This window comes from Bos indicus x Bos taurus, chromosome 15 (assembly GCF_003369695.1).
Source record: "Bos indicus x Bos taurus breed Angus x Brahman F1 hybrid chromosome 15, Bos_hybrid_MaternalHap_v2.0, whole genome shotgun sequence".
NCBI classification, from domain to species: domain Eukaryota; kingdom Metazoa; phylum Chordata; class Mammalia; order Artiodactyla; family Bovidae; genus Bos; species Bos indicus x Bos taurus.
This window is the reverse complement of record NC_040090.1, coordinates 29963239-29976329: the sequence shown is the minus strand read 5'-3', so window position 1 is coordinate 29976329 and position 13091 is coordinate 29963239. Positions and strand designations below refer to the sequence as shown.

The 13091-nt window shown below is 48.2% G+C and overlaps 1 protein-coding gene across 4 annotated transcripts in view; it reads right to left on the bottom strand.

Moving 5' to 3' along the window:
- CHRDL2 (chordin like 2) overlaps nt 1–4113 on the bottom strand; it is a 33561-nt gene extending 29448 nt beyond the window's left edge. For 3 of the 4 annotated variants that reach the window (XM_027562907.1, XM_027562910.1, XM_027562909.1), the window contains exon 1: nt 3872–4044. In XM_027562907.1, the coding sequence (XP_027418708.1) occupies nt 3872–3953 (82 nt within the window). In that variant the 5' untranslated portion in view covers nt 3954–4044. Of the gene's footprint in view, nt 1–3871 lie in introns of all 4 variants that reach the window. The other variant, XM_027562908.1, reaches the window with a different exon arrangement.
- Between the last annotated feature and the right edge of the window lie 8978 nt (nt 4114–13091).

Below are 13091 nucleotides of genomic sequence, written 5' to 3'. Positions count from 1 at the left end.
GGAACTTGAGAGGCCAGCCCTGGAACAGGTGCAACAGCTGGAGCAACTGCACAGCTGCTGCCCAGCTCTGCTCAACAGCCTGCAAGCGAGTGAGTGATACAGAGACCTCTACTGGTGGGAGAGAGAGGTGCAGAACCTCAAGACAGGCAGAGAGGGATCTGACTGCAGCCAGACGTCAGCCCTCTGTACCCTCTGTCCCAGGCCCTCTAGGCCCTTTCTGTTGGTGTCTGATTCTCAGTGGATGTCTGTCTATCCACTCCTCCCTGGAGGGCAAGGGTACCAGGCTGCAGACCCACCCTCCCCCAATTCCCTTTTCCAAAGGCCAGAGCGGACCCTGAACCAAGGCGATAGCATCTTTGGGTCTTAGAATCATGAGATGTTAAAGCTGGAAAGGTCCTCAAAGTTTATCTATTTGACTCCCACCGAATTGCTCTACAGCTGGGAAAAGTCAAGGCAGACAAAGGCAACCTGCTGTGGGTCACAGTTGGAACTGGAGGCAGAGCCAGGACCGGAGCCCTGACCTTCTGATTCCATCTGTACCATGTCATAGCACAGAAGCTCCTTTCCTGCCCCCACCCTGCCTCTTGGGTCTGAGGTTTTGTCACCTGGGGCCAAAAACTTTGATTTCCATGGTATACATAAACCTTGGAGGTAGACGAGCTGGTGGTTTTACCTGATAACCAACTCTCTCCTGAAGTCAGGATTGGATGGAGGGAGAGATGAAAAAACAGAAGCAGCTGTACACCTTAAAGCGGAGGTGGGGGGGAGTTACGAGAGGGGGTACAGTTAGTAAAGTGAGTGAAGTGAAGTCGCTCAGTCGAGTCCGACTCTTTGCGAGCCGTGGACTGTAGCCCACCAAGCTCCTCTGTCCATGGGATTCTCCAGGCAAGAATACTGGAGTAGGTTGCCATTTCCTTCTCCAAGGGATCTTCCTGACCCAGGGATCGAACCCAGGTCTCCCACATTGCAGGCAGACGCTTTAGCCTCTGCGCCACCAGGGGAAGAGCACAAAGAAGAGGAGCTGACAGAGGAGAAAGAGCACTGGAGAGGGAGTCAAGGAACTGGGCAGGTTCTCATTCCACAGACACAAGTGGGGATGGGTGCCCAAAGTGACTGACGTCATACACACAGGTGGCTCAGCCTGGGACTGCACTGGCCAGTGACCAGATCAGGGGCTCATCCTGGCTAAGGGCTCTAGGTGGGAATGGAAATGGGGCTTGATCCACAGTAGTGTCTGAGGATTAGAGCTCAGTCTGTGGCTGGAGTTGAGACTCAGTCTGGGCTGGGATCAAGGCTCAATCTGTGGCTGGAAATAGAGTCAAGGATAGAATAACCTTTGCTTGAATACCCTTGCACTTTAAACTAAGGAGCAAGCTGCCATACATGTTCACAGGCCTATATATTCTACAGGACAGGGCCATCTCAGGAATCAGACACCACAGGGTTTGAGAATTTCTATCTGTGGGTACCACTTCTGAAAGCACCTAAGATGTCACCAGGAGATTTCTTACTTACAACAGGCCCCAGATCTTACTAACTAAACTTACTAAACTAAGACAAGGGCCTTCACAGGAGACCTTCAAACAAGACCTTAACAAATGACTACAGGACTGTTTAAAGATTCATAGGTTATTAGCATTACACAGAAGTTATTAGCCTTCTTTGAGAGGCTAAAAGAAGGAAATAATTTGTCCTAATTCACATAACCAGTAAGTGATAAATCAGGGACTAGGATCCAGGTCTCGGTTCATTTCTTTAATAAATTTGCTGTGTGACCTTGGGCAAGTCACTTGTCCTTTCTGGGCTTTGGTTTAACTGTATGGATTGGTACATTGAGGTGTAGAAACAGGTGACTTTCAAAAGTTCTTTCAGCTTTGAAATCACAGCATCTTACACCCCTTTGACTACCTCCACGTCACCTTAACTCAAGAATTCTGCTCCAAGGTTTTTCTTGCATGTCGGTAACTAGGCTCCAGTCTAGGGGAGATGGAATACTGGCAGCACCTAATGAGAAATATGGCCCGAAGAGTGGAAGCACAGAGGAGGGAAGATCAGCATGGATCAGGTGGCAGGGAGAGTTTGCTGGAAGAGGTGTGACCTAAGCTGGGCTGTAGAGGGCTGACAGGCTCTGGGAGGCAAGGAGGAGAGCCGTGGGGAGATGTGAGCAATCTACATAAAGATGATTCTAGGCCATCTTTCTAAGATGCATCCAGGGCAATGAAATCTGGGGGGTTAAGAGCCATGTGCCAAGTGCAAGGGAGGCAGGCATTAAGGGCATCCTGTGCTAATTCTCTCTTTTAAGAAGCAATGAGAAGGTGTTGGGAGGAAACCTCCAGGCCTCAAGGAGGAGGAGGAGACACTGACAGAGCAGTAGGCATTGTGCTGGGCACTTAACAGTCATCTCCTCTAATCCTCCTGAGAAGCCTTCAGGTGGGTGTGCGTCTTAGATGCAGAAAGTGAGGCTCCGAGAGGTTGTCACTTACGAAAAGCCACACAGCTACTAAGGGGCAGAGCCAGGACTTGAACTAACACGGGGCTCTTTTCAGGGCTTGTTACTAAGGACTTCTGTGAATCTCATGCTGGTGGCCACCCAGAGACGGACAGACATGCAGCCTGCCCTGATGATCAGAGACAGGAATGAAACAACACCCAGCAATGCTGGCTCCAGAAAGTCATGTGCAAAAGAAGGCAGAGATGGAGGAGCTGAGCTGTGGAGAGGAACGTGCTCTAGGCTGGGAAAATGGGGTTTAATGCCAGGCTGTGCCCGGTGTAACCTGGGGCGGAACACTGCCCGTGCTGGGCCTTGGTTTCTTTACTGGGTATGTCTGCATTTGAACCAAGATGCTTCCTTCTTTTTAAGAGAATCTTTGGTTTTGTTCTTCACCCTCCCAGCCTTCCAAGAGACGGTCAAAAGATGGGTAGGAGGTCCGCCACCAGCCTATTGTGGAAAGAGTGAGGAAATTGAGGCTCAGAGAGTTGATATCAACTCACTGAGGTTACACTGTGTACAAGTAGAAAAACATGATTTAGGGAACGTGTTTTTCGAGAACCTACCATGGACCAGCTAGTTGCTGGTGCTGGTTGCTTTCCATGTTTTCTTCCATTTAATCCTCAGAACAGTCCTGGGATTTTCACTCCCATTTTATAGATTAGGAAACTGAGGCTCAGAGACATATCTGCCTCCTACCAGCTGGTAGTCAGCAGATCTGGGATCATGAAGACCCTGGTCTATCTCCCTGTGCCCTGCTGCCTCCCAATGTCACAGCTCAAAATCAGAGTTCCTTCCAGGTGCTGTGGGACCAGGGGGAAAAGCATCAGATTGGGAATTGAAGACTCTGGCTTCGGATGGCTCACTAGCTCTGTCAACGTGAGCAAGTTTCCTCTCTCAGTCTAAGTTTTCTCATCTGTAAAATGCAAATGATAATACCCACCTGACCGGAGTGTTGTAAGTCTCAAAAGAGAAAAGCAATGGGAAAGTTATCCCAGTTAACTCTTCTTTCTTTCCACCGGCTCTCTTTAAATGCAATAGCCTCTTCATCATCACACCCTTGCCGCCAAACACGCCAGACTCTCAGCTAGGAATAAGCATCCCCCGCTCCTCCAGAAGAAGCACCGTGCCCTGCCCTCTCGCCCACTGCTCTCAGGTCCCTCACCCTCGGGTCCGTGGCCGCAGCCCCCTTAGCTCTGAGTCTTGCCGAGTTCCCCCCAGTCTGGTCAGCCCTAACTGGTCCGCAGAGAAGCCTCCACCCTCCCGGCACAGGTGCTCGCTGGATGGCTGTCAGAACAGTCTGGGGTTCCAAGTCCTGGCACTTTCCAGCACATCCCCAGGGTCCCCTCTTCTGCCACCCAGCACACCCACTCCGCTACTTACGGGCTCGTGCGTGGGAGTCCAAGGGGAACCAGAGCAGCGCAAGTCCCAGCAAGGAGGAGAGGACCCTTACCTCGGGAACCATCCTTCTTCCCCAGGGCCAGGCCCTCAGGAGGGGACTTCGGGGAAAGTGAGATGCGGGGGACACTGACGCCCAGGGGCACAAAGCAATCCACAGACCCGGGGAGGGTTAGGGTTAGAGATTCAGAGAAGGCTTGAGAGGAAGGTGTTGAGGACAAAAAGGGAGGTCCAAGGTGGGAATAGGAGGAAGGTGGAAAGCCAACGGAGGGAAAGGGTTGGAGGGATACAGGAAGGTGTGCAAGAGGGGAAAGCAATTAAAGTAAAGGAGAAGGTGAGAGGGAGGGGAGGAGAAGAAAGACGGGAGAGGGAGGACCGGAGTCCGCCCAGCTGCGCAGCGTTGGGCCAGGCGCGCGGGACCGGCGGGCTGCTCCGGGCGTGCGGGCTAGAAGCGGCCGGCGCCCCCTGCTCGCAGAGCTCGGGGTCGGGCTGCCGGGTCCTGGAGCCCGGCGGCGCGGCGGTACCCGCGGCGGCGACGGCGCGGCGGCCACGGGGGGAGGCTGCGCGCGGGCCGGCTGTGCACGCCAAGGGCGCCAGGCGCCGCGCTCGGGCGCATTTGTACTTTGCCGCGGGAAGCAGGCAGCCCCGGCCTGGCGCTGGCCTAGCCCTGGCGCCTCCTCTGAGGCACCGCGGGCTCGGTGGATTGGCCACCCGAGAAACAGGCCCACTTTCCCCCTCCTCTCTCGTGCCGGTCTCTGGGACAGACGCTCCAGGCGCCGCGCCGAGAGGAGGCGAGGGGGCTGGGGAGGGGGAAGGAGCCACCCGGGCCACGGGTTTTAACCCCTAACTCCCCGCGGCGCCCCGAGCCCAGGAGGACTGAACCCTGTTAGAAACTTTCGGGTGGGGAAGGGAGAGATGTCGGGGTCGGAAAGGCGAAGCGGGCTGTGGATCCGACAGGCGCCCAGGTGAGGGAGTTCCATGGTGCTTGCACAGAACCCCGCCTCTGGATGAAATCGGGACACTTGCTGTTCTTGTCTGTGCACTTGGCCACTCCACGTGAGTCTGTTTCCCAGATCCCCGTGCTAAAATGGGGACCTTAGTATCTTAAGTATCTTTTAATGTTTTTAATCCCACAATTGTTTCGCACGTGGGATGAGCACGTCAAAGCACTCAGATCTCGAAGAGAAGGGGTCCGAATTCCAGGCGCCTGGAATGCTCTGGCTAGCTATCCCCGAATCTAGAGGCGCCATGCGGGATCCCTGGCCCTTCCTCTGCGAATCTTCTGCTCCCTCCCATCCCACCCTAGCACTCCAGAAGCAGGACACAGTCTTTCCTTTGCCTCTGCAGGCAGGGCCTGCACCTTTCTGAGAGGGTTGGTCATACTCAATCCTCTTGAGTAAGGGCTTTAGGTCGAAGCATTGTCTTTCTTACCTGAAATTGATGGGGTGGGGGTGGGGGCAAGGGCCTGGAGCCCCTCACCTCAGCCCATCCTTGGTGTCCCATACCTCGTGGTAAATGAGTGTATGAATTAATAGGACCTAAGAAGAGAACCACCAGCTCTGTCCAGACAAGAAACACGCAAACTCTGAACTCAAAAGGACAGGGCTCCTGTCCTGGCTCTCTCCCTGGCTTGCTTGGATGTCTTGGGTAAGTTCATCTATCCCAATTTTGGACCTCAACTTCCTCCCCAGAGGAACTTCTTGCAGAGCTGCTGGAAATTCAGTAAATGTTGGAGGGGAGCAGACTGGGAAGAGTAAGAGATAAGACAGAAGGGATATTGAATCACATCCCTCTCTGGTAGGGAATCACATTTCCAGGTTGAAACACTTACGACTGTGTCTGTAAAGATAACTGGGGTCCCCACCTCCTGTGTTGCCAGTTGATGCTCTCCAAGAACAGAGAGTGCTGGAGGAACCAGTGTCCCCAGAAAGAGAGCTTCTGGGGGACCTCCGTGGCAATCCAGTGGTTAGGACTTTGCCTTCCAGTGTGTGTAGGGGTGGGAGTGGGAAGGGTGCAGGTTCAATAGCTGGTTTGGAAGCTAAGATCCCACATGCCTTGTAGCCAAAAAATCAAAACCTAAAACAGAAGCAATATTACAACAAATTCAATAAAGACTTTAAACATGGTCCGCAGCAATGAAATCTTAAAAAAAAAAAAAAAGAAAAGAAACAGAGCCTCCCCAGAGCCCTCTGAATCAGAGACAAACAGGATCTGCTGCTGGTGCCCTCCAGGCTTAATTTCTTCTTCTCCAACCTGGCCACTTCCTCTCCCTTGAGTATGCTTCGTTTTAACAGATGATGAGATCCTTGGGTGGGGAAGATTCCCTGGAGAAGGAAATGTCCTCATGCTTCCCTTTTTGCTTAGGCTTTCAGGGCACTCGGAGTTAAGTTTAGTGTTTAATTGAAGACATAATCTCATCCCAAGGATCTGGGACAGAGATCTTTTCCTTTCTCCATCTTTGTTTAAAGTCTGCTATATACATAGATTCATCTCAGATAAAGGAGATGGATTGACATTGCCCTCCCCTATATCCTATCCATTCTACTTCAGGAAAGGTCTCTACCATAAGATCAAAAAGGTGTCAACACACCTGTTCATCCTTAATGTCCTCAGAGTTCAGGCCATCATCATCTCTTACTGGACTTCTCTAGTAGCCTTTTAGCAAGTCTTCCACCCCTAGTGTGGGCACCTCCAATCTATTTTCTTCACATTTGCCATAAAAATTACGTAGATTATTCCTACTGACAAACCTGATCACATCATCTTCCCACTTAAGACCCATTATTGGAAGTAAAAAGAAAAACATTAAAACATTAAGTGCAATGTGATATCCTGGCTTGGATTCTGGGATAGTGAAAGGACATGAGTGGAAAAACTGGTAAATAAAGTCTATTAATTTATAGTCATGTACGAACATTGGTTTCTTAGTCTTGACAAAGGTGCCGTGGCTATGTAAGGTGATAACACTGGGCCAAACTGGATGAAAGATCCATGGTTCTTAGAAAAAACTCTGTACTACCTTTGCAACTTTTCTGTCAGTCTAAAATTCTTTCAAAATAAAAAATTTATTAAATAAATAATAGGATAAAACATTATCGACTTCCAATTGTTGACAGATTCAGTTCAGTTCAGTTCAGTCGCTCAGTCGTGTCCGACTCCTTGCAACCCCATGAACCGCAGTACGCCAGGCCTCCCTATCCATCACCAACTCCTGGAGTCCACCCAAACTCATGTCCATCGAGTCGGTGATGCCATCCAGCCATCTCATCCTCTGTCGTCCCCTTCTCCTGCCCTCAATCTCTCCCAGCAGCAGGGTCTTTTCCAGTGAGGCAGCTCTGGATTCAAGGCCGCGTGCATTTTGGCTCTTACTGCCACCTACCCTGTACTTTCACCAGCCACTCACCTCCCCACCTGCCCATGCATTGTCTAATTTCCATGGCTTAGTCTATGTTTCCTTTCTGTCTGGACTATCTTTCTCTTCCTTCATGTAGTGAATTCTGTTTTACTTTTCAAAAGTCAGCTCCGAGTCATTTCTCTTTCAGGGCTTCCCTGAGTCCCCCAAGCAAAGCAAATTTTTGGTAGCAAATGGTATTTTAACTATTGAAGTATAAATATTTGCCTTTCCACCCTGCACTCTGAGGGCAGGGTTTGTTTTTTTTCTTTTGTATCTATATTTCCAGAATTTAGCAAAGTCCCTGATACACAAAGATACTGGATAGATAACTGCTTCATGATGGAGTGAAGACCTCAATGACTTGAAAAGATATTTACTTTCTCACGGGAGACCCTTCAGCACCCCTATTGCTCTCAGTGACTGACATAAGAAACAAGCCTTTGGAAATTCCGGTGGTCCAGCAGTTAAGACTCTGCACTTCCAGCGCAGGAGATACAGGTTCGATCCTTGCTTGGGGAACCAAGATCCCACATGCCTCTCAGTACAGCCAAAAAATAAATAAATAAAAACAGCAAAAAGAAAAAAAAAAAAAGAAACAAACCCTTGAGGAAAGTTTCTATGTCTTCTGTAGAAATGCTGTTCATGATTTTCCATATATTATCTGTGCTCAGTTGCTCAGTTGTGTCTGACTCTTTGCAACCCCATGGACTATAGTCAGCCAAGCTTCTCTGTCCATGGAATTTTCCAGGCAAGAAAATTGCCTGGAAACCCACTCTGGAGTGGGTTGCTATTTCCTTCTCCAGAGGATCTTCCCCACCCAAAGACTAAACTCATGTCTCCTGTGTGGTCTGCCTTGGCAGGCAGATTCTTTACCACTGTGCCACCTAGGAAGCCCATATATTATCTAATACTCTTAAAAAGGAGATTTGATAAATTCTTCCAAAATCTAGTCAGGAAAAAAAATCTATCTACCCATAGCAATCTGTCTCACTAAGTTTGTCTGCCACCTGTCTGCTACCCTCTTAGAGAACTTGCTCACAGCCTTCCTAGTCTGCCCATCGCACTGTTGGACAGATCTGTTAGAAAGTTCTCTAACTAAATCTGATTTCTCTGAGATTCCCCACATTGCTCCTAACTCTGACCTTGGGGCTGCACAACAAGCCAACTCCTTTGGTCTTTTTAGAGCTCTACAGAGATTTGAGGCAGAGAACTCCTCTTCTGTACTCTCATCCTTATCAGTTCTAGCCCCTGGACCCCTCATGCCACATTAAATTTAAACATTCTCTCTCTTGAAATATGCTGAGCTCTTCCCCTTACCTCCCCTACCCAGGTCTCTATACGTTATGTTTTTTCTTTTTTTAAATTATTTGTTTTTTGGCTGTGCCGGGTCTTAGTTGCGGCACAGGGGATCTGTAGGTGCAGCCTCTGAGCCTTAGCTGCAGCCTGTGGGATCTAGTTCCCTGACCAGGGATTGAACCTAGGTCCCCAGCATTGGGAATGCGGAGTCTCAGTCACTGGACCACCAGGGAAGTCCGTGTGTTTTTCAAACACCCTGCCTCTACCCACTCTTATCTGTTTGTCTTATTTTTCCAGGATCGAGGTAAACTCCTTCATTCATCCAATAGTTATTGATAACCAACCCTGTGCCAGCCAGGCACTGTGCAAGGTGCTAGGAACACAGTGGAGAACAAGAGAGACACTGATGCTGATAGTCCAGGTTCTCACTGAAGTCTCTCTGATGACCTTCTTTCCCCCCGCTTCTGTATCTCCATTATAGCACTTACCACATTGTATCACCAAAGGTTTTTTGTCATCTCCTCTAAAAGGAGAACATGCACTGTTATTTATCTAATATCTTCCCTAGCCTTCAGCATACATCTTTGTACATAGTAACTGCTAAAGAAAGGTTTGTTGAACAAGATTCTAATTCTTTCAAATAGTCCTCTTGTGACTTGTTATTTGTGACCAACAGGCATCCTGGACTGCAGGCTGCTTGCTTATGTAAAATTAATGTAGCAATAAGGATCATAGACTTCAGTGTCAAGGCAAGTTTTCTCAGTCCATTTAGTTCTGTAAGTAAGATTCTAAAAGCAGATTCACCATATGAGAATTAATATAAGATGACTACATAATACATACTACACCTGAGGTATGCTGATAGTTCTCCGGGGGAAAAAAGCCCTGGTTTAGAGCATTTGCCAATTTTCATGGTGTAAATATTCCCATCAGGGTCAATTTCAGGCTACAGATGGACATCACTGAATATGGGGTTGTGACATACAGTAGGCCACCATTATGCAGTATTTCCATCTTACAGGTACATATAAATAACTTCAAGAACACTGATAGTAAAATGCATTAAACTAATTAGGAGGCAAGAATTTGAATATTTCAAGTATAACATTTAATTGTAAATTTATTAATGTTTAGTAATGATCAGTTTTAACAATCTGCTTGGAAAATTGCTGAAAATTTACCACTGGGCTCTCCAGCTTCCCTGATAGCTCAGTTGGTAAAGAATCCACCTGCAATGCAGGAGACCCCGGTTTGATTCCTGGGTCAGGAGGATCCTCTGGAGAAGGGATAGGCTACCTATTCCAGTACTCTTGGGCTTCCCTTGTGGCTCAACTGGTAAAGAATCCGCTTGAAATGAGGAAGACCTGGGTTCGATTTCTGGCTTGGGAAGATCCCCTGGAGAAGGGAACGGCTACGCACTCCAATATTCTGGCCTGGAGAGTTCCATCAGCTCTATAGTCCTGGGTATCTGAAAGTCGCTCAGTAGTGTCCAGTTCTTTGTGACCCCATGGACTATACAGTCCATGGAATTCTCCAGGCCAGAATATTGGAGTGGGTAGCCCTTCCCTTCTCCAGGGGATCTTCCCAACCCAGGGATCAAACCCAGGTCTCCCTCATTGCAAGCGGATTTTTTACCAGTTGAGCCACAAGGGAAGCCCACCCTATATTCCATGGGGTTTCAAAGAGTTGGACACAACTGAGCAACTTTCACTTTCTCCAGAGCCCTTATAAACCAGTTCCAGTACACTGTCTTTACTTGATGTCCTGGAAAGGATGAATGAATTGACTCTTGAAAGTTGTATCCAATTTAGATACATTAAAGAGGAGAGTCTTATTTAAAAGAGCTGTTAAAGTTGATGTTATTGTAAAGTGAACAATCACCATTCCATTTCCACCCTTCAGTCAGGTCAGTTATTCATCCATGTAAAAATCATTTAAGACCTACTGTTGGGACTTCCCTGGCAGTCCAGTGGTTAAGACTCCACACTTCCACTGCAGGAGGTGCAGATTTAGTCCCTGGTTGGGGAACTAAGATCCTGCATGCCAGGCAATACAACCATAAAAATAATAAATAAATAGCTTTGATGCAAAAAAAAAAAACTACAGTTATTTTAGGACATATTCATTTGGATCTCCAGATGTTGTGCATATCAGTTCAGTCGCTCAGTTGTGTTCAACTCTTTGCGATCCCATGAATCCCAGCACTCCAGGCCTCCCTGTCCATCACCATCTCCAGGAGTTCACTCAGAATCACGTCCATCGAGTCGGTGATGCCATCCAGCCATCTCATCCTCTGTGCATATAGTTAGCCTAAATAAATTGCTTTTAGAATGAAAAAAGATATACTGCGCTGGGCAAAACATGGTCCCTGGCCCCATCCATATTTATTTGTATGGGTACTTATGTGGCTATGTGAATACTCCTAAGTCCTTTTTCCCCCTCATGTCTCTTCCTGGGACAGCCTGCACACAGTGATTCTGAGGGAGGTGTGAAGAAAGCAAGACGAAGGAACACACAGCTCTTAATTTCACAGAGCCCTCAGGAGGGACGCTGAGTGGGGACAAAGTGTCTTTAATGGAAGGCGTGGAGTGGGAGCATCCTTCATCCAGGTCCTAAGCTTAGCAACTGACCAGAGGCCTCCTTCACTGCCAGCATCATCACTCACCAAGCACCAAGGAGAATGGACCTTCTGTTCCTGCCTCCCCCAAGCTCAGGGGGACTTTCAAAAAGCAGTTTGTCCTCAGAGACTTCCTTCCATAGGTCTGTAAAGATGAAGCTAGAGCACCAGTAAACAGTGCTACATGACTGGATTCCACAGCCAGACAGTGGCAGGCACTGTATCCACCCAAAGGTAGAGTGAGGAGCCACCAGAGCTAGCTTTTAAAAGTGTAAATCATTCAACATCACTATCTTGCTTCAAAAGTCTCCATTGCATTTAGAGTAAAATCTAAACCCTTTGCCACATTTTGAACACCCTTCCATGACCTGGCCTCTGCCTGCCCTCTGACTATAGACCATCCTCCCGGTGGCTGCTAGGCTCTAGTAGTTTTTCCTGTCCCTGGGCACACCAGGCTGCCTGTACACCCCACAGGGTCTTTGCCCTGGAGATTTCTCCTGCTTGGGATATTCTTCCCTCGGCTTTCCCTGCAGCTGACAGTTCATTCAGCTCAAATGTCACTTCCTCAGTACGGGGTCCTTTGTGCCACCTATCTAATGATATCCCCCTTCAGTTATTTCCTGTCATGTTGCCTTCTTTTACTTCCCTTGTGTCACATCATTATCTGAAAGGCATGTCTTCATTTGTTTATTATCTGCCTCGCCCATGAGCAATGACAGCTCTATAATAGCCTGGACCTCAATCCTTGGTCACTGTTATATTCCTAGTTCATAGAACGGTGCTGAGCGCATACAAAGGGCTTACTGACTATTTTTTTAATAAAAGAAGGATAGAATATTTATCTGGATTATCTGATTCCCGTGAGGAATGAACCCTAAATTCAAGACACCAAATCCTTGGAATTAAACCACACTTGTATTTTCATCATTATTATTATTACTGACCTCACTTTTATTATCATCTCACAACCATCGTTATGTACAACAGTGCTGCCCGGCACTTGCAGGGTACTTACTGTCTCTACGATGAAAAGTGAACGAGTAGACACCAGCTTTGCAACTGACCTCAAGCTTGTTTACTGCCCTGCAGCTACTTAGAACCACTCGTTTTCACCTGACACACCATGCCCTCATCCCTCCATGAAAGTGAAAGTGAAAGTCGCTCAGTCGTGTCCGACTCTTTGTGACCCCGTGGACTATACAGCCCATGGAATTCTCCAGGCCAGAATACTGAAGTGAGTAGCCTTTCCCTTCTCCAGGGGATCTTCCCAACCCAGGGATCGAACCCAGGTCTCCCACATTGCGGGTAGATTCTTTACCAGCTGAGCCACAAGGGAAGCCCAGAAATACTTGAGTGGGTAGCTTATTATGTCTCTATATGTTGGCTTATTCTACCGTTTCTTCTATTCAGAATTCCCATCTCCTGTCTTTGATGAGTTCTCATTCTTCCTTTAGAACTCAATTTTGTATCCCAACCGGGTAGTCACTTCCTCTTCTTGTTCTTCCACAGCACTCTGTCTACACCGCTGTTAAAAACTCACCTCCTGGGACTTCCCTGGTGGTCCAGTAGTTAAGACTGTGTGCTCCCAATTCAGGGAGCATAAGTTCAATCCCTGGTGAGGGAACTAAGATCCCACATGACTCAGTGTGGCCCCCAAAAAAAACAACAACCAAAAAAACCTCACCTCCTGAATTATAGTCATTTGTTTCCATCTCTGTGTTCTCAGGAACCATGGCTGTGCCCACCAGACAGCAGTTTCACAATGTCTGTTGAAATCCTGCACCTGGTGTTGGGCATAGGCTGTCTGCAGAGCTATATGCTAGGTTCTGAAGGAAAAGATATACAGTGCTGGGCAAACCATGGTCCCTGGCCCCAAGGACTTACAATCTAACTAGAGA